At 34.3% G+C, this 25,410-nt stretch overlaps 3 protein-coding genes across 3 annotated transcripts; 1 reads left to right on the top strand and 2 right to left on the bottom strand.

Annotated features, from left to right (window-relative positions):
* The first annotated feature begins 12,533 nt into the window (after nt 1-12,533).
* On the top strand, nt 12,534-13,826 carry LOC112290856 (uncharacterized). The gene is made up of 2 exons (XM_024537639.3): nt 12,534-12,852; nt 13,097-13,826. The coding sequence occupies exons 1-2, from the start codon at nt 12,698-12,700 to the stop codon at nt 13,677-13,679; spliced, it is 738 nt and encodes a 245-aa protein (XP_024393407.1). The 5' UTR covers nt 12,534-12,697; the 3' UTR covers nt 13,680-13,826.
* On the bottom strand, nt 13,745-16,646 carry LOC112290857 (uncharacterized). Its single transcript, XM_024537640.3, has 2 exons — nt 16,422-16,646; nt 13,745-16,317 (listed from the first exon to the last, which is right to left on the bottom strand). Exons 1-2 carry the CDS (start codon nt 16,494-16,496, stop codon nt 15,919-15,921), a joined length of 474 nt encoding a protein of 157 aa, XP_024393408.1. The 5' UTR covers nt 16,497-16,646; the 3' UTR covers nt 13,745-15,918.
* Nucleotides 14,056-15,798, bottom strand: LOC141046129 (uncharacterized). Its single transcript, XM_073538366.2, has 2 exons — nt 15,539-15,798; nt 14,056-15,352 (listed from the first exon to the last, which is right to left on the bottom strand). Exons 1-2 carry the CDS (start codon nt 15,796-15,798, stop codon nt 15,223-15,225), a joined length of 390 nt encoding a protein of 129 aa, XP_073394467.1. The 3' UTR covers nt 14,056-15,222.
* Nucleotides 16,647-25,410: the final 8,764 nt, after the last annotated feature.

The raw sequence follows: 25,410 nt of genomic DNA, 5'->3' as shown, positions 1-25,410 counted from the left end.
TTTATTCTTGATATCTTTCAAATAATTAATTGTCACATTCAATGGATTGAGCAACAAATTATTCCAAATATTTTATCTTTGGTATTGTTAGTAACAAATCTTTGACATTGCCAATAACAAATCTTTGATATTATCCTTTAATTCATATCAAAATTAATTGATAATGGCTTTATCATTCCAGTCCATGTCACAAGTAAGGTTTTAGAATTCAAAAGTATATATAGTGATTGACCGTGATCCTTGTCATAAAGATAAGAGCTTGGTCTTTATTACTCTTTTTCGATTACTTTCTTTGAATGTGGTCGTAAACACTATTAGGAATGAATTCAAATCATAAAGGAGTTGCAAATTATTTTCCATTAAAGAGGTAAACAAAGAAAGAGTATTTCCTGATAGAAGTGTGTCTATGAATTTGACTTGAGTAAATCCATTGGGATATTGGAAAAGATGCAACTTTAGATAGAGCATGACTTGTTGCAAAAATCCTCAAAAATTTGATCTTGTTCCATCAAACTTCTTGAGTATACTAATTCTTATCCTTGTCATACTTGCAAAATCAATACTCCCTAGATTTGGTTGTCAAATTGATCTACTTGCTTCCTTCAATTGCATAACTTCTTTCCTCAAACATTGAACTTTTTCTATAGGCATAGTACCTCCATGATTTACTTTAGAAATATGTAAAATTTCCTTTCTTAGAGTATTGACAAGCTCATAAAGATCTATATTAGTTACAAATTAATTTTTAAGTTTGCTTGGAGTAGCATTCATAATCTTTCTTTCCATAGATAATAAAACAAGGTGAGGGATCAGAGGAGATTATAAGACAATTGTTAGATGCTGCACATGATTCTAATTGCATGGTCTCTATTGTAGCTGGAGTAACTTGTTTTTTGACACATTGCCTTCTTTGGAAATCATGCTTCTCATTTTGTAATTGCATTGTTTCTTTAGACAATATCAAGCAGAATATTTAGCTTTCCTACAATATAAGCATAAGCCATCTTGACGTTGTCAATACTTCTTTTGCTTTGTAAGAGATTTAAAATGTACCGTATCAATTTACATTGGTTTTAGCTTTGATAAATAAGTTTCTTAAAACTTAAGGATTCTCGTCATTATTTGATTTATTCTTCTTTAATCATATCTTTGTTCTTGACGTCTTTTAAATAATCGATTGTTACATACAATGGCTTGAGCAATAAATTTTTTCAAAGATTCTATCTTTGGTATTGTCATTAACAAGTATTTGACATTATCATTTAATCTATATCAAAATTGATTGATAAGGATTTTGTCATTCCAGTTCATATCTCAAGCAAGGTTTTGGAATTCAATAGCATATATGGTGGTTGATTATGATCTTTGCCATAAAGATAAGAGCTTAGTCTCTACTACTCTTTTTCAATAAATTTCTTTGAATGTGGCCATAAACACTTTTAAGAATGAATTCAAATCATAAAAGAGTTGCGATTTTTTTTCCATTAAAGGTGCAAACCAAGAGAGAGCACCTCTTGATAGAAGTGCACGTATGTATCCGATATAAATAAATCCATTAGGATATTGAAAAGAGAACAACCTTTGATAGAACTTGATTTGTTACAAAAATCCTTGAAATTTGATCTTATTCCATCAAACTTCTCAGGCATATTAATCCTTATCCCCATCATATTTTGTCACGGCCATAATCATGTAAGCTAATAATTACATATAGAAATAGGTAGAAGTAAGTAAAAGTAGATAAAAGTAAGGTAATTCTATAATATTTAATATAGAAGCTTCCTAGAAGCTTCCTAGACGCTGCTTTGACTTCATAGGTGTCTTTAATTGACTTTTTGGATTAGAAACGTGGTCAACAAGTTGGCCATGTGCCACACATGTTGTTAGCTTGAAGATCAAGCTAACTATGTGGCCCACACGTAGAAAAACTTGCCTTGTAAGTCAACGCATATGTCCTACAAAGTCAACACATATTGGAGGTCCTATAGAACGTCGCCACGTAGCCCCTAGTTAGATAGTATATATAGAGACAAGAGTGAAGGCTTCTTCACTCTTGTCAACTCCTTTCTTGCTTCTAGTCCAGGTTCAAGAGTCTTTAAGTTTCTTGTCTTGTGGCAATAGCCATTCCAGTTTCCTTTTAATATACCTACTTGTTTATATTTTCACTTATTATATCGAGATAGTCTTTTTGTATATTTTCCCTCATCGAGTCTTTGTCCTTGACAGATTGACAAGAGTACACTTACAATATCAGAGCTTTATTTTTCTTGAGTGAGAGTGGATTACCCCTTTCTCTTGACAAGACATAAGCGTATTAGAAGTTTGTGGATTACCCACTTCTAAACTGATATTGTTCTTAGTATCTTCTTTGTTATCAAGTCTTTCTTTTCTTTTGTCTTGAGCAGTATCAAACAAATTTTTCTTAGTGTCATTATGGCAGAGCTTGTTGAAATGAAGAGTGCAATGGCACAAATGCAAGAGCAAATGAGGGAGTTAATGCTTGCGATGCATCAACTCAATTCACCAACACATGAAAGAACAAGAATAGCAGAAAGTGGGGATATAGAGATAATCGGAGCTGCTTCAACATCTACAACAAATCACGTTCCTTCTCCAATTGTACAACACCCTGTAAGCACTAGAGAACCAAGAATTGGCTTACCCGAGAAATTTGATGGTACGAGATCCATGTTTCGAGGGTTCATCAATCAAGTACAATTGGCAATTGAACTTCAACCGCAAAGCTATCCAACTCTAGGATCACAAGTCAGGTTTATTAGCACTCTACTTTCTGGTTCTGCATTATCATGATTTTCGTCTTTTCTTGAACAACGAAATCCAATATTGGATAATTTGGAAGTTTTTTTGGCGGAGTTTCGATCTATGTATGGTGAACACGATGCAACTCGTGTTGCAACAAATAAGATCCGAATTCTGCGACAAGAAAATTGCTCAGTAACAGTGTATGCTTCACAATTTCGACAACTTGCAATTGACATCAAGTGGGATGATGCTGCACTCATCAGTCAATTTCTTTATGGATTGCAATACGAAGTAAAGAAATTGATGCTCAACTTACCTGATCCTCAAACTTTAAGTCAAGCAATCGATTTTGTGGTAAAATGTGATAATCGACTTTTCGAATTTCGATCCGAAAATCATTCACAGGAACCTCAACGTTATTATTCAATGGCAACATCAACATCTTTGCCAAACGTACATTCGGAAGTAGAAGACATGTAAATTGACGCGGTACGTTTTAAACCCCTAACTAGGCAAGAAAAGATTCGTCGTCGTCAAGAAGGATTATGTTTATATTGCGGAGAACCTAAGCACACTGCTCAACATTGTCCAAAGAAGCGACGCAACTATAAAATGAGGAGTACGACGGTCAAAGAAAACAACATGTCGGAAAACGGATTCGTCCAGCTACAATAGGGACCGTGCAGCTGGAACCTTGTACAATTCCTAATGAAGGTCCTATCCTCTCCTCAGAACCCTCTCCTTGTTTTATAATAGACTTATATTTAGGACCTAAGAATTACAAAGCCTCTACTTTATTAGATTCGGGAGCCTCAGCATGTTTTTTAGATGAACAATTTGTTAAAAGTCGTAAAATATCTTTTATACAGAAACCTAAACCAGTACATGTAGAAGTCATAGATGGTCGTCCCTTGTCTTCTGGAGATGTCACTCATGAAACTCATCCTATAAAAGTAACAATAGACGGTCATGATAGCTATATAGCTTTTAACATAATTAAATCCCCGTCCAATCCAGTTATTTTAGGTTTATCCTGGCTAGAAAAATATAACCCTCGAATAGATTGGAATTCACGTAAACTTGACTTTTCCCAGAGCGTTATTAACAGTTCTACCAACCAAGTAAAAAATTATAAGTCTAATATAATAAAACCCGTACTGATAGGTGCAAAAGCATTTATACACGCAGCAAAAGAAGGATCAACTTTTGCTATTTATGCTGCACCTATTTCTGAAAACGTAAAGACTTCAAGTGGCATTCCAAGTCAATATCAGGAGTATCAAGATGTTTTTGAGAAAAAGAATGCAGATATTCTTCCTGAACATCGCCCATATGATTGTTCAATCGACCTCAAGGAAGGAACTCAGCCACCATTTGGACCAATTTACAGTTTATCGCAAGATGAGTTGGCTGAACTCAAGACATATATTGACGAGAATTAAGCGAAGAATTTCATACGCCATTCAAAATCTCAAGCAAGAGCTCCAATTCTATTCGTAAAGAAAAAAGATGGATCTTTACGAATGTGTGTTGATTATCGAGGACTCAACAAGATCACAATCAAGAACAGGTATCCATTACCTTTGATATCAGGACTCCTTGACCAGTTGAATCAAGCTAAGATCTATACAAAAATAGATCTAAGAGGAGCATATAATCTAGTACGGATCAAAGAAGGAGATGAATGGAAGACTACGTTTCAAACCAGGTATGGACATTTCGAATATAATGTCATGCCCTTTGGACTCACGAATGCACCAGCTGCTTTTCAACATCTCATGAATGATGTATTTCGTGAATTCTTAGACAATTTTGTCGTCTGCTATCTAGACGATATCCTGATCTATTCTAAGAACGACGAAGAACATGAAATACATGTTCGTCAAGTATTACAAAAACTTAGAGATGCAGGATTGTACGCCAAGATGGAAAAGTGTGTATTTCTCACTACTCAAGTTGAATTTTTAGGATACATCATTTCAAATGATGGTCTCATGATGGATTCTAAGAAAGTCCAAACAATCATGGATTGGAAGATTCCAAGGACGGTAAGAGATGTCCAATGTTTCTTGGGATTTGCCAATTACTATCGGATCTTCATCAAAGATTTCTCACGAGTTGCAGCTCCACTTACACGCTTAACTAGTAAAGATAAATTTCAATGGAATCAAGAAGCGGAAGCAGCATTTGAAGCCTTGAAGACATCGTTTGTCTCTGCACCAGTCTTATATCATGTTGACTTTTCCAAGGCATTTTTTATGGAAATAGATGCATCAGATTTTGCCTTGGGTGCAGTTTTATCACAAATGGGATCAGATGACAAACTTCATCCGATAGCTTTTGATTCAAGAAAATTCTCAGCAGCCGAAATCAATTATGAGATCCACGATAAAGAACTTCTTGCGATCATGGATTCCTTTCAAGAATGGCGTTATTATCTAGAAGGCGCTTCTAGTCCAGTCACTGTGTATACAGATCACAAGAACCTCAAGTATTTCATGTCAGCACGTGTATTGAATCGTCGTCAAGCTCGATGGAGTATGACTTTGTCAAGATTCGAGTTCATTATCACTTATCGGCCAAGAAAACAACAAGGTTTGTCCGATGCCCTATCTAGACGTTCTTATTTTGCACCAAAAGAAGGAGATGTAGCTTTTGAGCAACAAAGAACGGTCCTCTTGAAATCGGAGCAATTTCATCTCCGAGCAATGAAATCAACATTGACTGTTGATTCAACTTTTCTCAAGCAAATCCAGTCCAGTATGTCCTCAGACCCTCTTGTTCATGATATCGAGAATAATTCTTCCAAGTCTCATGATTCTTCTAAGTTCGAGTTCAAGAATAATCTATTATATTTTGAAGGACGCCTATATGTTCCAGAAGGAGAAGCACGTTTACGTGTTCTTCAAGCACGTTTACGTGTTCTTCAAGCACGTCATGACTTTCCAGCAGCAGGGCACTTTGGATATAATAAGACTTTGGAACTCATATCAAGAGATTTTTGGTGGCCACAAATGTGGAAGTCAGTCAAAGACTTTGTACAATCATGTGATATTTGTTCAAGATAAAAAATTCCTCGTCATCGACCTTACAGACTTCTTCAGCCATTACCTATACCAGAACAACCATGGTCTTCTGTTTCTATGGATTTCATCACAGATCTTCCAAGCTCAAGATCTTATGATTCTATATTTGTGATAGTAGATCGTTTCACCAAGATGGCACATTTTGTGCCATGTACAAAATCTATCACAGGTGAAGAAACAGCTAAGCTTTTCATTGATAATATCTATCGCTATCATGGATTACCTAAAGATATCATATTGGATAGGGGAACTCAATTTGTGTCAAGATTTTGGAGGACCCTTTTCAAGATTTTAAAAGTGGACATAAAGCTATCTTCGGCTTTCCATCCTCAAACTGATGGACAAACAGAGCGCGTAAACCAAGTCTTGGAGCAATATTTAAGGTGTACTATCAACTACCAACAAGATGATTGGACAACCCTTCTACCATTGGCAGAGTTTGCTTATAATAATACGGTACATTCTTCCACGCAACAAACACCTTTCTTTGCCAATTATGGCTATCATCCACGACTTGATACTTTTGATTTTTCAAAAGTTGATAATCCTGCAGCAGAAGATATGGCAAATCGGTTGTCAGAGTTACATGCAATAATGAAGACGTAATTGAAGGAAGCTCAAGAACGACAAAAGATAAACGCAGATCTATATCGTAAGGAGCAACCACAACTCAATGTGGGTGATAAGGTATGGCTACTTCGTCGCAATATCAAGACTACTCGACCTTGTGACAAGTTGGACTATCGTAGGCTTGGCCCCTTTTTTGTTTCTGAACAGATCAACCCAGTTGCATATCGGTTACATCTACCGGAGTCAATGAAGATCCATCCTGTATTCCACGTGTCTCTTCTTGAACCATATAAGACAGTGGATATACAAGGAAGAAAACAAATGCCACCGCCTCCTATAGAAGTAGATAATAATGAAGAATTTGAGGTGGAAGAGGTATTAGACTCAAGGCGGCGCCGAAATAAGCTGGAATATCTTGTTCATTGGCGCGGATATGATATTAGTGAACGTACATGGGAGCCATCCAGGAATCTAGCAAATGCATCAGCTAAAGTAAAAGTTTTTCATCAACGACATCCATCGAAACCAAGATAAAAATCTCTCTTATAAAAGAGACAAGATTGAGGCAAGATAACATTCAATTTCCTATCCTTGTTTGTAACTTTTTTACATTTGTGACGCTAATTAGATGGAGAGCCAACAACCAGCGGATTCAACTCAAGAACCTTCGTTTGCTGACCTACCGGACGAGATATTACGATTGTCACAACCTTCAAGACGACGCAATCGAGATGAACATCTTCAAGAACGACATGTTCTTCCTCGAATAGATGGTGAGATACAACGCGTTTGGTATCACGATTTGGGATGAGACTCCCGATGTTTGGTGATTTTGCTAGAGGTAGGAACAACTCCTGATGGTGTTCCAAATATTCTATTCGAAGGAAGTTACGAAGGCCTCAACAATGATCAAATAACTGGGTGGTCTTCCCGCCCTGGTATGGGACACTACCGATGGTTGAGAGGCCCTATCAATCATCTTCGAAGAGAATAGAGATCAGAGTATGTGGCGAATATAATTCGTCGCATCATAGATTTCCTCAACATATGATGACTGCTCCTCGTGGAACTCGTCTCTAGAAGGGAGGGTAATGTCACGGCCATAATCATGTAAGCTAATAATTACATATAGAAATAGGTAGAAGTAAGTAAAAGTAGATAAAAGTAAGATAATTCTATAATATTTAATATAGAAGCTTCCTAGAAACTTCCTAGATGCTGCTTTGACTTCATAGGTGTCTTTAATTGACTTTTTGGATTAGAAACGTGGTCAACAAGTTAGCCATGTGCCACACATGTTGTTAGCTTGAAGATCAAGCTAACTATGTGGCCCACACGTAGAAAAACTTGCCTTGTAAGTCAAGGCATGTGTCCTACAAAGTCAACACATATTAGAGGTCCTATAGAACGTCGCCACGTAGCCCCTAGTTAGATAGTATATATAGAGACAAGAGTGAAGGCTTCTTCACTCTTGTCAACTCCTTTCTTGCTTCTAGTCCAGGTTCAAGAGTCTTTAAGTTTCTTGTCTTGTGGCAATAGCCATTCCAGTTTCCTTTTAATATACGTACTTGTTTATATTTTCACTTATTATATCGAGATAGTCTTTTGTATATTTTCTCTCATCGAGTCATTGTCCTTGACATATTTGTAGAAGCAAAACTCCCTAGATTTCGTTGTAAGGTCAATCTATTTGTTTCTTTTAACTGATTAACTTCTTATCAAAGACTCTGAATTTCTTCCATAGGTGTAGGTATAGTACCTCTATGATTCACATTGGAAATACGTGAGATTTTTACTCTTAAAGTATTGACAAGTTCATAAAGATTTGTAATAGTTAAAAATCTTTTCTCGCTTTTGCTGAGAGTAGCATCCTTAATCTTTTCCTCTATAGATATTACAACCAAATTCAAAAATTTAAATTAGAAGAGGGTAATCTACAACCTCTAATAAAAATTTCTTCAAAGAACGATAATCCACTTTCTTTAAGGAAAAGATTAGTATTAGAAAGATTTTTTGTTTAAAGATAAGTAGTCTGTAATCTTTAAAATATAAAAATAGAAATCAAATAATCCACTCTCTTCAAAAACAAGACAAAAAAAATATGTTGGCACTCTTATCAAACTATCAAGGACATGAATCTTGAAGAAATAAAATCTTCAATACACTCTTATATCACTGAAAGGAACTAAAAAGTCACTGAATTAAAATGGCTATTGCCAAAAACAAGAAGACTAGAAAGTCTTGAAACAAGACTAAAGACTAGAAAGGCATTGACAAGAATGAAGAAGTCTTTGCTCTTGCCTTCGTATATACTCTCTAACTAAGAGCTACGTGGCAATGTTCTATAGGACCTCTAATATGTATTGACTTTGGTATCCACATGTCTTAACTTACAAGGCAAGTTACCTATGTATGCGCTACATAATAAGCTTGTTCCACAAGCTACCAATACATAGTTAACTTATTGGCCAAGTTTCTAATCTAAAAACACACCTAAAGTCAAAATCGCATCTATAAAGCTTCTAAGGAGCTTTTCTAGAAGACTTTATGAAATTAATCTATATTTACCTACTTCTACTTAATCATATAAATAACTATTGGAGTAAATATATACATGTATGATACAACCATGGTAATATATATATATATATATATATATATATATATATATATATTATCGGGTAGAATATCCATCACCTAAAATTATAATTGTTGAGTTTCAAAATTAAGATTCTTTGTTTATAGACAATCAGACTAACACTCCTATTATTGGAGAACTAAACAAGATAGATTAAGTTATTTATACTTAAATTAATTAAAATATTCAAAAAATATTATATAATATCAATTCTTGCTTAAAAATGCATGAAGCACCTAAATATGGAAGGTAAATAGAAATACAACAACAAGATTCTATCAAGTCTAATAGAATCTTAAATAAACTTTAAGTAACTTTTAATGATCTTATTCAAATTTTAACCAATTTTTTAAAACTTTAAAAGTCATTCCAAAAGAAAGATAAAGAAATTATAAATTAACTTCAAAAAATATAATAAAAAAATCCTAAAAATATATTAAAAAATAAAAAATCTTTAAAAAATAATAATAATCTTTTTAAAATATTAAAAATAAAAATATTTAAATAAATAATAAAAAATATTAAAAATATAAATAATAAATAAAATTTATAAAATTCTAATGTAAATCCTAACAAAAAATCTTAATGTAGTCTTAAATAAATCTTAATGAGACTTTAATAATCTTAAATAAATCCTAACAAAATCTTTATCAAATCTTATATCCTAGGCCAAATCCTAATTAAATCCTAATCAAATCCTAAACCAAATTTAAATCCTAATTAAATCCTAATTAAATTCTAAAAAACTCAAAAAAGGTCTTAAATAAATATTAAACAATTATTGTAGTTATTTTAAAACGTTAATAAATATTAATTGAACAATTGATCTTAACTAAAATTTTACTTAGAATTCAATCTACATGCAATTAACAAGCACATAAAATTTGAAAAGAATTAAATTCACCAATCGAAAGAAAAGCTTCCAAAACCTCTCAGATGTTGGTTGTCTTCCTTCTTCAACATGAATATTGATCTTCCAATAGCAATTTTTCTTTGCTGAATTATTCAATTGCTTCAAAATTTTATTGATTTATAAATTTTTAAGTCTAAATGGCTTTCACCAATTTTTGCTTCAATCAAACTAAAAGATGTTGCAAGATCATGAAAATCCTTATTGATCCTAAATTTTAGTTATCTAAGACCATAACTTTTAAAAACTCTCACAACCTTCAATCTAATTGTTGAAATAATATTAAATTTCTTACAAAAAATTCAAAAAATCATAGCAACAAATTAAAAAAGTTTTACTTGTAAATTTGCTACAATACTTACAAAATCATCAAATTTGTAAACTTATTTTTATTTTTCAAATTCTAAAGCCATTAAGTACATCTTTCACTTTGAAAATCCTTCAAAACCTCAACATGCTATTAAAACACATGAAATCAACTCTCAAAAATCCTCTCACAAGTCTTCTTCCAAATTCTACTCTTTGATCAACCAAAGAACCTTAGAGTCACTATAGATGTGTAGTTTTGTACCTCAATATCTGATTTTGATCTTAATTCACAACCGGTTCTTTGTAGGTATTAATTCTTTATATTTTGAGGTTATTTTTCCTAAAACCTATTCTTAATTCCTTCTTAAAAATGTCTATATCAATTATTTATCTTATTTTCTTTGATTTGGCTCACTAATGCCCTTACAAAGTAAATAGAAGACTCTTCTTCAAAAAAGTATCATTTATTAATTTTGTGACCTCCTTATCTATTATCTATTTTTCTAAGATAATTTGTTAAAGTATTTTTATTTAAGATCCTTTATAATATAATCTTTTCTTTCTTTATTCATCATATAATTATGATATGACACAACAATGGTAGATGGAGAAATTTATGGAGTCACAATTATTAATGATTCTATAATTGAAGAAGTTAAACTACACTAGATTTTATATATTGAAGAAGTTAAACTACATATTTTTTCCTAAAAAGAACTTAATGTTTTTAGGAAAATTTTAAAAATGCAAGAAATTTCATTGTATTCTCAATTGATTAATGTTATATTTTTAATAATGATCAAAAAAGATTAGTTACAATTGTAAAAAATTAAGACTTGATCAATGGATTATATAAGTTTTAAAATAAGACAATTGAGCATGTAGTAAATAAAGTGATTGCTAGAAAGAAAAAATGAAATTATAGCATAAAAAATAATTACACTTATATTTTGCAAGAAAATATATTTCAAATAAGCACATTTATAAATCCACAAAATTCTATTCATCTATCCTCTACAATACTCATAATATTTTTTAAATACATAAACTTCTTTTTATATCTCAAAATCTAAAATCATTGAAAACATCTTTAACTTTGAAAAACTCTCAAAAATTCAAAATTAATCCAAAATCACTTAAAAATAAGGTTAAAATAAATTCTCTAAGTTTCTTTTCTAATCTTGCTCTTTGATTAACAAAAGAACCTTGGAATTGCTGTAGGTACGTGGTTTTGTGCTTTAAGATTTGATTACAACCTTGATTCACAACCATTCTTCTCTTAATAATGATTCTTAGTTTTTTAATATAATTTTTGTTACAAACTACTCTTGATTCTTTTCTTAAGTTTCTGCATTATTTATTTTTCTAATCTACTTTGTTTTACCTTATTTATGGATAGACAAAGTAAATAGAAACCTTCTTAATAAAAAATCAATATTAATATTAAATATTTTTATTACCTCTCTATCTTTTACTTATGTTTTGCTACTATATTTTTCAATTAGGCTCTTTAATAATAGAATCCATATTTTTCTCTTTCACCATAAAGTTATTTTTTATAATACAACATTATACATATAGGAAAATTGCCTTACAAGTTGGATTTGTGTCTCATAAGTTGGACATATATTTGAGGTCTTTTAGAGCAATGCCATATAGCTCTTAATTAGATAGTATGTGTAGAGGCAAGAATGAGCCCTTTCTCACTTTTGTCAACTACTTTCTTACTTTTACTCTAGTTTTTTAATCTTTGGTAATAGCCATTTGAGTTTCTTCTTGAATATACATACTTATTTATTTTTTGTTATCTTTCTTTGATAAATGTCTCACTTGTTTATTTATATACTTTGAGTTCTCATCCTTGAGACTTATTTGTACATATATTCTTTCTTTTATTATTATTATTGTGTTCTTAGTTTTGTATCCAACCTTGTAAGGAATGTAATACCTTATTTCTTCCAAACTATTTTATGTCTGGGTCTATTGTCCTTGCATCTTAAAGAAGATAGATCATAATTCAATATGCAAGGATACATAGACAACACATAACTCTACTTGTAGTCTTTTGTAACTTTAAAATTAGTATCCAAAAAAACAAAATTTTCAATGAAACCAAATTTATTATAATTTTTTTCCTGTGCGGTTCCGTTCAGCATCTGACAGTCAATTTTGGCAGCGGAACTTCACACTGACCTTTCCAACGGGCAGACGTCTTTGCTCCCACACCATCGCTTTCTTCCGGTACATATTTACTTGCCGGAGATGGAAGTTTCGTGATAGACGTGAGAAGGGCTGAGCCAGTAGTGGTCGCCTCGTCTTTTGGCGATACATTTGGTGGGTTCCCTTCATGTCAATGTGTTGTACGTGTGATCATCTTTACTAGAGCTTAAGTTTGAGTCTTGTGGTGTCATAGTGGTGCCGATGTATTGCTCCCAAGCAATATTCGGTGACGCCGCTTTGGTCGTGAACGCCAGAAAGTGTCCAATCGGAGCTGGTGTGAAGCTGGTGCGAGCCTCTCATCTGCCTAGGTTGAAGAAGCGATCTCTTGGGTCAGTGTCAGATTGGGACGGCATCAGGTTGGTAACATTTCTCGTCAGTACATTTTGGCCCCCAACCCTGTACCCGTTACGAAAGGCCACCGCACCTCAGAGTTGCTAGGTGCTTTCGCTTTCTCTGACCATGGCGTGAATCATGTGTTGATTAAGTCTTATATTTATTTTCTTATGAAATGTAACCAAGAGGGTCGGTTTCGTGGCATTGGTAAGGATAACTGCAGGAAATTGAGATTGCGACTGATCAACAGAAGTAAATTGGGTTCAGGAGCATCCAGCGCATGTCGGCACCTACCACGATGGGGAGTTGTGATCGTCCCAGAAACTGTCTACTTGGAGTGACGCTCCGACATTTCACAGCCGAGGATATGAAACTTAGTCTAAAGTGGTTTGGAGACGATGAGGTGACCGTGACAACCCCAAATGACTCTTTCCAGTCGGAAGGAGAAGCCCAACGGTACTTCGCAACCAACATTGCGGGACACCCCTGGTACCGTCTGATTTGTGTCGACGGAGAACCGGCAGGCGCAATATATCTGACTCTTAATAAAGGGGCCCACCGCGTCCGTGGAGATGTCAGCTACATTCTTGCCAAGGAGTATTGGGGCAAGGGCGTCATGACCGAGGCAAATGCGCTTGCTGTGAAGGCCGGGTTTACAGAATTTGGGCTCCACCGTATCCAGGCCTACACGCTGCCGACCAACATTGGATCGCAACGGGTTCTGGAGAAGTGTGGGTTTCAACGAGAAGGTTTGCTGCGCAATTTTGTCAGGTTGAGAGGCAAGCTCAGCGATGTATTCGTCTTTGCAATCTGCAGGGATGACCAGAATGTCGACGAATCGGGGCAGTAGCAAACCAGTAAAACGAAATTAGCTCAATACCCTTGCTGAGACACTTCTGCACAGCTGGATACATGGTATTGAAATCTAATTTGAACTGACTCAGTCATCCTCCATCCATTTATTTATGGTATGCTCACTTGATGAGTGATTTTCACACTTGCACTTTGAAGTTATACAACTCAATGCACAATATTGATCACATTAAACTCTATAATTCCACACCTAGATGGGTAGATCATGCATGAACAACCAATCAACCCATCGACCAGTTCATCTATCCTGAGCCGAGCATTCGAGAGTTCTGCTTAGCGCTCATTGTGAGCATGTGCGTGGTGTGGTTGGAGTACAAAACAGCAAGGGACGTATCTTGACGAGATAGACTCTATGCTTTGCCTTGTGAGTTGAGATTGAACGAACTTGACGCTAAACTGAAAATCTTAGGCGTCTTCAAGTCGTGTACTTTACAAAATTCATCCAACAATCTATCCAACTACAGAGCACAAATGAAGACAGTGCGGCATCCTGCGTTCACAACACCCGTGTGCAGCTCAATTCTCACACTGGTGATATAGGCACTTACACGTTCACTTGCTTGTAAGATATGGCACCACAGACAGTTCGCCACTCCTACATTTAAGTGCGTAAAGTGATGGGATTGCAGCCTGGAAGGCAATGAGCTGCTTGTGCGGATGATATCTGGTACACTTCTCTAAGTACTGTGGGCAGAGGGCATAGCCAGTCACCCCTGGAGGAGTCAGAGGCCCAGCACCTAATTCCAGATCACTTGGATGAGAGCTGAGCATCCTGATTATCCACTCTACATCAAACACGCCCTCGCAGATGAGGCTGCCTTCTCCATACCGGCATGCACCCACACCATCATTCGCCCCTCGACATTGCCATCACACCGTCATCGGGAGCTGCTTGAGCTTTACGCTCCCACGTCCCAGCCCAGCTAGTTGGTTGATGCAACCAGCCTCTTCCATCAAGCAACTACCTGCTGCCTGGTAGGATCTAGACCAGGCGTAGCAGTTTCCGAAGCAAGCCTATCCAAAGATTTCCTCAAGCCTTGAAACTGGGACTGTTAAATTGAAGCCTTGGGGCACTAACGCGTGAAACACAGGCTGGTGATTTCTCCTGGTTGGTGGTCTTTGCGCCGGATTCTAGTTCTAAATCCTAATCCCTAGACCTGCTGTACTAGTCTATACTGTTAGCTTCGTTGTGTTACAACAAATGAGGCGTATACAAAAGGTGTTTCCTTTCAGCGATAATCATGTTTGTAGCGACATGAATAGTGCAGCTTGACGAGGACTAATGATTAGGTGAGAGCCCCTGCCAATGTGCTTGATCGTCAGAGCAAGTCGTAGGGTTCTTCCTCTTCAAAAGCTGACCTTTGAATGCAGAGAAAGAGTTTCATGTCAAGATAGTGATCTGAGAGGGATGATGAACCAAGTGTCCTAAGAGTGGCTTGATTGTGCCCTCCTGACAGGTCATAAAAGCGTATGATCGTCACTGAACCAGGAACGAATCTCAGCACACAACTCAAGCCTTCTTAACATCGAAACTTGATTCGCCGTAAGCGTACGAGGTCGCTAAAATAACGCTCACACAAGCTGCGAAACCCCTCTGCTGCATGACATGCGGCCCGCATGTATATGCAATGTAGCTGGGCAGTGCGGTCACTGCAAGCCGACATATTTCTCTGCGGAACTTAGATCAAGCATATGCGAGAATCTCAAGAAGGTAATCTACTTTGAGTGCTCCAAAAAGTTCCGCATCTTTGATCAACTAAAAAATATAGCTTAGTATCCGACTGAGTGCTCAGCAGGTCAACTTGGTAGCCAAACCTGCGAAAACACGTTGCATACCTTGGGGCCTTCGAGCACCGATGAGATTTCCACATTGGTCGCTTCAGTGAATTCGCTACCTCTAGAGTCGAAATGAAGAGATGAGCATAAGCAGAAATTCTCGGGCAGGGCAGCAGAGGGAAACGTCCTGACGTCCTCAAGACAGATTCTGCACCACCACCCGTGTCGGGGCAGGCCTGTATCATGCATGCCACATCGATGCCTGCAGACGCCAGCATGAAACAGAAATCTCCGAAGCAAACAAGCGTCACTTCGCTCATCCGCAGTGATGGACTACCAAAAATAGGATTTCATTAGCCGTCCTTGTCATACTCATAACTATCTCACCTCCAACGGAACAACTATATCTCCAGCCTGAATTGAGCATGGCGGTTTCATCGTTACGGCGCAATTGTCCGCTTGCCAATTTCACGGGGATGTCGTCGGGCATGCTCTACCCAAAGCTTCCATTCAGCTACACCCGATACTCCACAAAGCAGACAAGGAACTACCGTTTGCCCGAAACATGTCTTACACCTTCCCCAACCTACTTTCCCTTTCACGCCAGCTAACCCAGGGCGAGTCGGAAATCCACCCTCTCCCATACACCTCCCGCACGTCAACCAACCCTCCCCATCTCCGCAGAGGCCACACCAAATCCCTTCACCACCTTGACGAACCCCATCACTCAGGTCCGCGTGCGCAACACCCGACTTGGACTCAATGTACTGTCCATGGACCTTCAATCTGCTCGAGGTAACAGATGACTTCAAAACTTTCGCAGATAGGCACTGCCCGACCTGCAACGACAACAATTGTTAAACCATAAGCCCCACAAACCCTAACAGAAACACAGGAAACGAGCGCAAGGCACAAAGTGGTGTAGAGAGGCGCAGAGACTAACCAGAAGATCAGGCGAAGCGGTTCGAACGCAACATTGGAAGCCGGAGTGCGCACAACCCACATTCAAAGTAGCCATAACAGAGGAACCCAAGCTCTCAGATTATGCTGGAGTGGAGTGACGATAAGAACAGATGGAAATGCAACGCAACGCAACAAGTTTGTCATGTGACAGTCGGCGCTGGCGGTGCTTGACGCTCATAGCTCTGCTTTTCTACCTCCCCAATACGCCTCCTCTACAACTTCGTCGATTCTTATTGAAGTCGCAGTTGATTGAATTATCCTTTCGTGTTAAGGATTAGTGATTTGGACATGTAGACAACACACAGCGATTTGTTGAGATGGTTTTGTTTGCCCTGATTCTGTTTGCAGAAACTTGAACTCTCATGATTTGCTCACTAATCTTCATGTACTTGTGTTTACTAATGTTGATAATTGATACTTTGACTGGTGTTTGATTCTTACACTTGAAGTTGCAATAGGCATGTTGACAATGTGCTTGTCTGGTCATGTAATTATGTTTTTGTAGTATACTTTGTTTGAGAAGAAGAGGAATTAGAAAGATATTGTTTTTGTAGCTTATTATACCGACCCTTATTTTTACCATGACTGACTTTGAATTAAATGCAAAACATTGCAAATATATGTAAATAATTATGTCAAATGTATGCTTTTGATTATAAAATTCTAGCACATATCTGTCTTTGCTGTTGATTTTGAATTAATACAATTTCTCAACCTATTGCTATATGAAAATATATATTTTTTACATCATGTTTAATGATGTTTCACTTTTACTCTAATAGATCAAGTAGTCTATAATTGTTGCATAGTTGTAGTAATGACATTTGTTCTTGCAAATGATACAGAAGTATTGTAGGTTTTAAACTATTGGATAGCTAATTTCTTCTTCTTTTTTTCTTTTACTATATATATATATATATATATATAGATATAAATTTTATATTTATAGATCACTTAGATATATTGTGATATGTTTTGTTTTTTATTATTTATTTATTTATTTATTTACTATTATTATTATTCTTGTTGTATTACAAAACAATCCTCTCGTCTTGAATGATTTGCAAAAAATAATACTTTTTATTCCTTCTTCATTTATTTTATTTTTTAATTTTAATATAAAATTCACACTTCAATATATAGTATAATAATTTTAGTTTCCAAAATAATTATGATTTGGATGCCATGTCTCCAATACAAAGGTTAAGATTATAAAGAATAGATACTTAAAAGAATTTAATTTTTTCATGTTTGTTATATCTATAAAGTTATTTTGCATTTTTTTCTATCTTTGTTTTTTATATTTGTACTAAACAATGTCACTTTTTTATTTTAATTTTTCCAAATTCTTCTTGTTTAGTTATTTGTGCCAATCATATAAAAACTAAGATGTTTTAGAAAAGACACTTTAAAGTACTTTCTTTCTCTCAAATCTCTTTCATCATCTTTTTATCTTTATACCACCCTCCCTTCTCAATTTGACAACATCCCATCTACCTTACAAATAATATCTAGGTAAAAAATCCATATAAATATTTAGGTAGAATTAAAACTTCTATTATCCATGTCTATGTTATAATACACAATTCACTTCTATAAAGTGTTTTTTTTTTTTTTTTTTTTTTTTTTTCTATTTGTTCTTATATTCTTTAAAATTTATGAAAAGAAATTATTGTAAATGTTGTGAATTAAAAGCTATAAAGTTTAGATTTACTTGCAAGACATGCAAAAGCTCACAAAAAATGATTTCTATCTCACTAATTTATTGTAAAATTTATAATTCTATAAATTTTGACTTAAAATTTGTAATGTTTGTAAAACAATTAATATATATTTTTAAATTATTGACTCTAGAATATTATTTGGAGACATATAACAAATAAACTTATATATGTATCTATAATAAGATATTATATTGTTTATTAAGTTTTACTATATTTTATAAGCTTGACTTATAATCTTTCTAATTATTAATTAGAAAAATACTACAAAGATAACATCTTCTAATAAAAACTAAATTAGGTTTAGATATTTTGATTATTTAGATAAATCATTTTATAAACACATACATTATATACAAATCAAAATAATAAAAAAAAGAGATTAAATAGAGCCACATTATTTCCAAAATAAGACAAATATATAAAGAAATTATTTAAAGATCATAGTTTTTAATAATAATTATACATTAGCTAAAAATAATTATTGCAAATATTTTTAGAAGAGTGTTAAGTAGATTATCTTTTATTCTTGTATTTTATATTGTACATTTATAAGGTTTTTTGTTGATTCCCATATGCAATTGTTGATATCATATCCATGCAAATAGACCAAATATTCAAGCCTTCCATGTCTTATCCTTGAATCTAATACCTCTTCTATCTCAAATTCAATATGATCATTGATTTCAACCATAGGAGATGGTGGTTGTCTTTGATCTAGTATGTTTGATTCTTTATACCTTTCCAAAAGTGAAACATGAAAGATTGGATGAATCTTCATGGATGAAGATAATTCTAAGTGATAAGTTACATAATTAATTTGTTTCTGAATCACAAATGGTCCCAACCTTTGGTAGTCCAACTTATCACATAGCATGTTGGTTTTTATATTGTGCCAAAGAAGCCATACTTTGTCACCAACTTGGAATATAAGTTGTTCCTTCCTCAATTCATCGACCATTAGCTTATAACATTATTGACCCCTTTTTAATTGAGTCTTCATGGTTGCTTAAAGTTTGGCTATCTTCGTAGTAAACTCCTCTATTGCTCAATTTGTCGACTTTGAAGGCTTTATTATATTCAATTTTAGATGATAATCGTAGTTTAAATAGAATGGCGTTTACTGCATAGATGCATGGATTATATTGTTATATACAAACTCCACCAATGACAAGTAGGAGGTCCAATTGTCTCGTTGATAGTTGATGGTACACCTCAAATATTGCTTAAGAATTTGGTTGATCTATTTTGTTAAGCCATTAGTTTGAGGGTGGAAGGCAAAAGAAAAGTTGATATCAATCTTAAGAATCTTAAATACTACCTTCCAAAACCTTGATACAAATTGTGGCCCATAATTTGATACAATATCATCTGGCAACCTATGGTAACGATAGACATTGTCAATAAAGAGTCTTGCCATCTCTTCACGAGTAATTGACTTCTTGTAAAGTATAAATTATGCCATCTTCATCAATTGATCAACAACTATGAAGATAGTGTCAAATAAGTTTGATGATGGAAGATATGTAATGAAATCCATAGAGATATATGATTATGGTTGTCTTGAAATAGGAAGGAGTTGAAGAAGTCGATATGGCCGATGTTGAGGGTTCTTTGACCTTGAACAAGTATCACATGATAGTACAAATTCCTTAACATCCTTTCTTATTTTAGGCCACCAAAAGTCTTTAGATAAAAGTTCCAAGGTCTTATTGAATCCAAAATGTCCGGCTGCAAGGAAGTCATGGTGTATTTGAAGAATGCACAAGCGAGTTGGTACTTCAAGAATGAACAAAGGTTCTTCAAAGAATAAGAATTTGTCTTCATGCTTGATTTAAAAGACTCTTCAAGAAAATTGTTGGCAAGATGCTTGATATTAAGAAAAAAAAGGTCTATGTTTGAAGCTTTAAAAACCTAATCAAGAAATGATAAATCCACAGGTATTGATATATTAGTTATTTGAAAATGAAATTACTCTGGTTTTAATAAGATTACCTGTTGTTGATCATATACTGTCTCGCCTTCTTTTGGTTCAAGGTAGGAACGTCTTAATAATGCATATGATAACTCTTATTGGCTCTCGGATCAATATGTAATGCAAAAGTCAAATCGTGATAAAGATATACTTCAACGAGCTTGGTGATGATTCAATACTCGAATTGACATAAAGTATTCAAGATTCTTCTGATCTATATATATAATCATCAGATGAAAAGCACCTTCAAGCAAGTGGCGCCATTCTTGAAAAGAATCTATGATAGCAAGTAGTTCTTTATAGTGGATTTTGTAATTAATTTTTGCCACTAAAATTTTTTTAGAATGGAATGTAATTGGATGAAGTTTGCCATCTTTTCTATATTATGACAAAACTACTCTCAATGTAAAGTCTGAAGCATTGATCTCCATAAAATAGGGATTATTAAAATTTGAATGTATCAAAATTAGAGCTGTTGTGAAAGCATCTTTTAAGCTTTGTAAACCTTTCTTTGCTTTGGAACTCCAATCTAATTTATCCTTATATGTCAACTACATAAGTAGAGCAGTAATCTTGAAGTAATTCTTAAAAAAAATCCTGTAGAAATTTGCAAATCCAAGAAAGAATCAGATATCATATATAATTTTTAGCTTTGCCTAATCAATGATTACTTGTACTTTCTTTGAATATAAAAAAAGCCTATTTTAGAAATAATATATCCAACAAATTTGACTTGAGGTGCATGAAATACACACTTCTTCAATTTTACATATAGCCTAGCACTTCATAGTTTTTTCAGCACAAAATGGATATGTATTTCATGGTCTTTTGGATTCTTGAAAAAATTCAAAATATCATCTAAATAGATCACAATAAAGTCATTGAGATACTTGAGAAATATATCATTCCTTAAGTATTGGAATATGGCTGAAGCATTGGTAAGTCCAAAAGGCATGATATTGTATTCAAAATGTCTATACCTAGTGCAAAATGTTGTCTTCCATTCATGTCCTTCCTTAATGCGTACCAAGTTATATGCACCTTATAGATCAATCTTCATAAAGATCTTTTCTTGGCTAAATTGATCAAGAAGTCCAGATATCAACGACAATGGATATCGATTCTTTATCGTGATTTTATTAAAACCGTGATAATTGATACACATTCGTAAAGATCTATCTTTCTTCTTCACAAATAATATTAGAGTACCACCTGGTGACTTGGAATATCAAATAAAATTCTTAGCCAGATTTTCTTCAATGTACTCTTTTAAAGTCGTAAGCTCATTTTGGAATAAATTATAAATGGGTCCAAACGATGGTTGAGCATCTTCTTCAAGGTCAATCGTAAAATTGTTAAGATGATGCTTTGGCAAAATATCTACATTTTTCTTTTCAAATATATCTGCAAAAAATTTATATGTCTTTGGAATTGTTGTTGTAGCAACCACAAGTTCCAATTGTGGATTTGCATAGACAACAAATGTAGTACCTTGTTTGGTTGTCCTTATAAATACTCTAGCTCCAATAAATAAATGTTATTTAAGTTTTGGCTTATGAGGTGTTAGAAGATTTTTCATAGATATGGAGGTTCTATAATCTACTAAAAGAAATTCTAACTTTTGTGATATCCAATCTATTTGTGGATTGTATTTTTCAAGCCATGAAAGTCCTAAAATGACTGGAGGTGATGGTGATTTAATAATGTTGAATACTACTTGGCTGCTATAGTTGTCAAAGGTTATTTCTAATGGAATTGTTTTATGAGTGATATCTCTAGAGGATAAAGGTCGACCATCTATTACTTCTACATATACAGCTTTGAATTTTTTCACCATACAGATTTTATGTGATCTAAAAAATTCTTTGTCAATAAAACATGTGGAGGCTCTTAAGTCAAGTAATGCATGACAATCTAGTGTTGTGAGTCCTAACTATAAAGATATAGTAAAATAATGAGAAAGGCTGGCAGAGAGTATAGGATCTTTTTTGGTTTGTGATAGTGAAGAATTTAGCCACATGGTCCCTACTGTGGCTGGACACCCTCATTTTCTTGCAATAATTTTGATGATATGGCTGCATTCGTCATTTGATATGTATGCTAATATTTCTCTAAACAAATATTAACCTTATGACCAGGTTTTCTGTAATATAAGCATAGGCCAAGTTCCCTTTGACGCTTTTTTTCTTGCTCAGAAAGAAGTTTGAAGTGAATTGTATCAATTTGCATATCTTATGTTTTCAATTACTCATTAGAATTGGATAGTGAAGAAGCTGCAGAATAATTGGTATATACATGTCATATAATCGAAGAACGTTTATCTTGTCATCATTGAAATAAATAATTATCATACTTCACAACTTGACTAATGGCTTCATTGAGTGTTAGAAGATCTGGCATAGATAACAATAAGTCCTTGATATCATCTCTTAATTCCCAATAAAATTAGCTCATCAATGCATCTTCTCTCCAATTTATATCACATGCTAATTGTCAAAAAAATTGAGGCATACATTGATGCAGAGCTCGTTCATTGTCAAAGGCTTCAAATTTTAGTTGTTGAAGAATGAATCTTATCATGTTCACCAAATGCTTTTGCAAATACTACCAAAATGCTTCAAAATTATGCAATATAAGAGAATTCTTTTCAAATAATGAGACAAATCAAGATAAAGCTTGACTTGAGAGCAAGGTTCTAATCAAACCAACACAAGATGTTTTAGTGGAATATTGTTGAGGTTGAAGCAAGGTAATTAGTTGTACTTGATTTACAAAGCTACAAAATTTTGAGAGGGTGCCATCAAATTTTTCTAGAAGGTTGATCTTTGGTTCTTTTGTTGTTATTATTGTTAGATCATTGCATTGAGTGGATGCACCTCCCATGTTTGAAATAGACATAGTCATTTGAAAATTTTGAAACTTATGTTGTAATTTGATGTAGTGGTTGAGGCACTCCAACTCCTTAACCATTATGTATGGTCATGTATAGTTCGTCATTCTACTTCGACAAAGTCTCTATCCTAATCCTTAATGCTTCAAGTGCATTAATAATAGAATCTAACTTGATTTATTTTGAATTTGTCATATTGACTTTTTTATCGTCTATCATAGAAAATCAAAGAAACACATGCCTTCAAAAAAAAAAAAAAAAAAAAAAAAAACTTGATTTATGATATAAAGAAAAGAAACTAAAAGAATATTAAAAAAAGAATAATATTAGTCTAGAGGAGGATAATTTAAAACCTCTAGAATGCTATAGTATTTCCAAGAAGACGGATAATTTACTCTTTGTCAAGAAAGATCAAGCTCTTAATATTTTTTTATGAAAATCTCGACAAATTTTTAGAGACCATATATAAGATAAGGATTCAAGACTAAGAAATGGAGTTAGCTTGATATTAGAGCAATAACTTGATACAAGGCAAGAAGGCCCTAGCTAAATCACAAGAAGTGAGTTGTTAAGATTAAGGATCCCCTCAGCCTCAACTCTTATATATACTAGGTCCTAAGAAGCTTCTTGAGAAGTTTCTATGACACTTGAGAACAAAGAAAGCCTAAGGTCCTTCTTCAGTAACTTTCTAAACCATCTAAAGCCTCCTAAAATCTTCTAAGACCTCCTATGACCTTCTAGAACTTTCTTAGAATCTATTGGAACCTTTCAAGACTTTCTGGAACCTCCTAGAACCTTCAAGAGCCTTCTTAGAACCTATTGGTATCTTCTAGAATCTTTTGGAACCTTCTTCAGTCGTATGTCTGTGACAATAGAAGTCATTTCAAACAACCTCTTTTTGAGGTAGTAATCTATCCACATCTTATAACTAAAAAAAATCCACTAATATGGCTCTCACCATATTGTCTAATATATTGTGTATTAAATATATAAACACATTATTTTCACATAGTAGCTAAATCACAACACAACACCTGTGTCACCGCCATAATCATGTAAGCTAATAATTACATATAGAAATAGGTAGAAGTAAGTAAAAGTAGATAAAAGTAAGTTAATTCTATAATATTTAATATAGAAGCTTCCTAGAAGCTTGCTAGACGCTGCTTTGACTTCATAGGTGTCTTTAATTGACTTTTTGGATTAGAAACGTGGTCAACAAGTTGGCCATGTGCCACACATGTTGTTAGCTTGAAGATCAAGCTAACTATGTGGCCCACACGTAGAAAAACTTGCCTTGTAAGTCAACGCATATGTCCTACAAAGTCAACACATATTGGAGGTCCTATAGAACGTCGCCACGTAGCCCCTAGTTAGATAGTATATATAGAGACAAGAGTGAAGGCTTCTTCACTCTTGTCAACTCCTTTCTTGCTTCCAGTCTAGTTTCAAGGGTCTCTAGTTTTCTTGTCTTTTGGCAATAGCCATTCCAGTTTCCATTTAATATACATACTTATTTATATTTTGTCTTATTATATCGAAATAGCCTTTTTGTGTATATTTTCCCTCATCGAGTCTTTGTCCTTCACAGATTGAAAAGAGTACACTTACAATATCAGAGCTTTGTTTTTCTTGAGTAAGAGTGAATTACCCCTTTCTCTTGACAAGACATAAGCGTATTAGAAGTTTGTGGATTACCCACTTCTAAACTGATATTGTTCTTAGTATCTTCTTTGTTATCAAGCCTTTCTTTTCTTTTGTCTTGAGCAGTATCAAACAAATTTTTCTTCTTAGTGTCATTATGGCAGAGCTTGTTGAAATGAAGAGTGCAATGGCACAAATGCAAGAGCAAATGAGGGAGTTAATGCTTGCGATGCATCAACTCAATTCACCAATACATGAAAGAACAAGAATAGCAGAAAGTGGGGATATAGAGATAATCGGAGCTGCTTCAACATCTACAACAAATCACGTTCCTTCTCCAATTGTATAACACCCTGTAAGCACTAGAGAACCAAGAATTGTCTTATCCGAGAAATTTGATGGTACGAGATCCATGTTTCGAGGATTCATCAATCAAGTACAATTGGCAATTGAACTTCAACCGCAAAGCTATCCAACTCTAGGATCACAAGTCAGGTTTATTAGCACTCTACTTTCTGGTTCTGCATTATCATGATTTTCGTCTTTTCTTGAACAACGAAATCCAATATTGGATAATTTGGAAGCTTTTTTGGCGGAGTTTCGATCTATGTATGGTGAACACGATGCAACTCGTGTTGCAACAAATAAGATCCGAATTCTGCGACAAGGAAATCGCTCAGTAACAGTGTATGCTTCACAATTTCGACAACTTGCAATTGACATCAAGTGGGATGATGCT

Source organism: Physcomitrium patens, chromosome 13 (genome assembly GCF_059467195.1).
Source record: "Physcomitrium patens ecotype Gransden chromosome 13, ASM5946719v1, whole genome shotgun sequence".
Taxonomy (NCBI): domain Eukaryota; kingdom Viridiplantae; phylum Streptophyta; class Bryopsida; order Funariales; family Funariaceae; genus Physcomitrium; species Physcomitrium patens.
This window is presented reverse-complemented; position numbering and strand designations above follow the sequence as displayed.

Coding starts and splice junctions, on each gene's coding strand:
- LOC141046129 (XM_073538366.2), bottom strand. CDS start 15,798: ATGAGCGAAGTGACGCTTGTTTGCTTCGGAGATTTCTGTTTCATGCTG. Junction 15,353..15,538: donor CGGTGCTCGAAGGCCCCAAG/GTATGCAACGTG, acceptor GTCGGCTTGCAG/TGACCGCACTGCCCAGCTAC.
- LOC112290857 (XM_024537640.3), bottom strand. CDS start 16,496: ATGGCTACTTTGAATGTGGGTTGTGCGCACTCCGGCTTCCAATGTTGC. Junction 16,318..16,421: donor CCGCTTCGCCTGATCTTCTG/GTTAGTCTCTGC, acceptor TTGTCGTTGCAG/GTCGGGCAGTGCCTATCTGC.
- LOC112290856 (XM_024537639.3), top strand. CDS start 12,698: ATGTATTGCTCCCAAGCAATATTCGGTGACGCCGCTTTGGTCGTGAAC. Junction 12,853..13,096: donor TCAGATTGGGACGGCATCAG/GTTGGTAACATT, acceptor AATTGGGTTCAG/GAGCATCCAGCGCATGTCGG.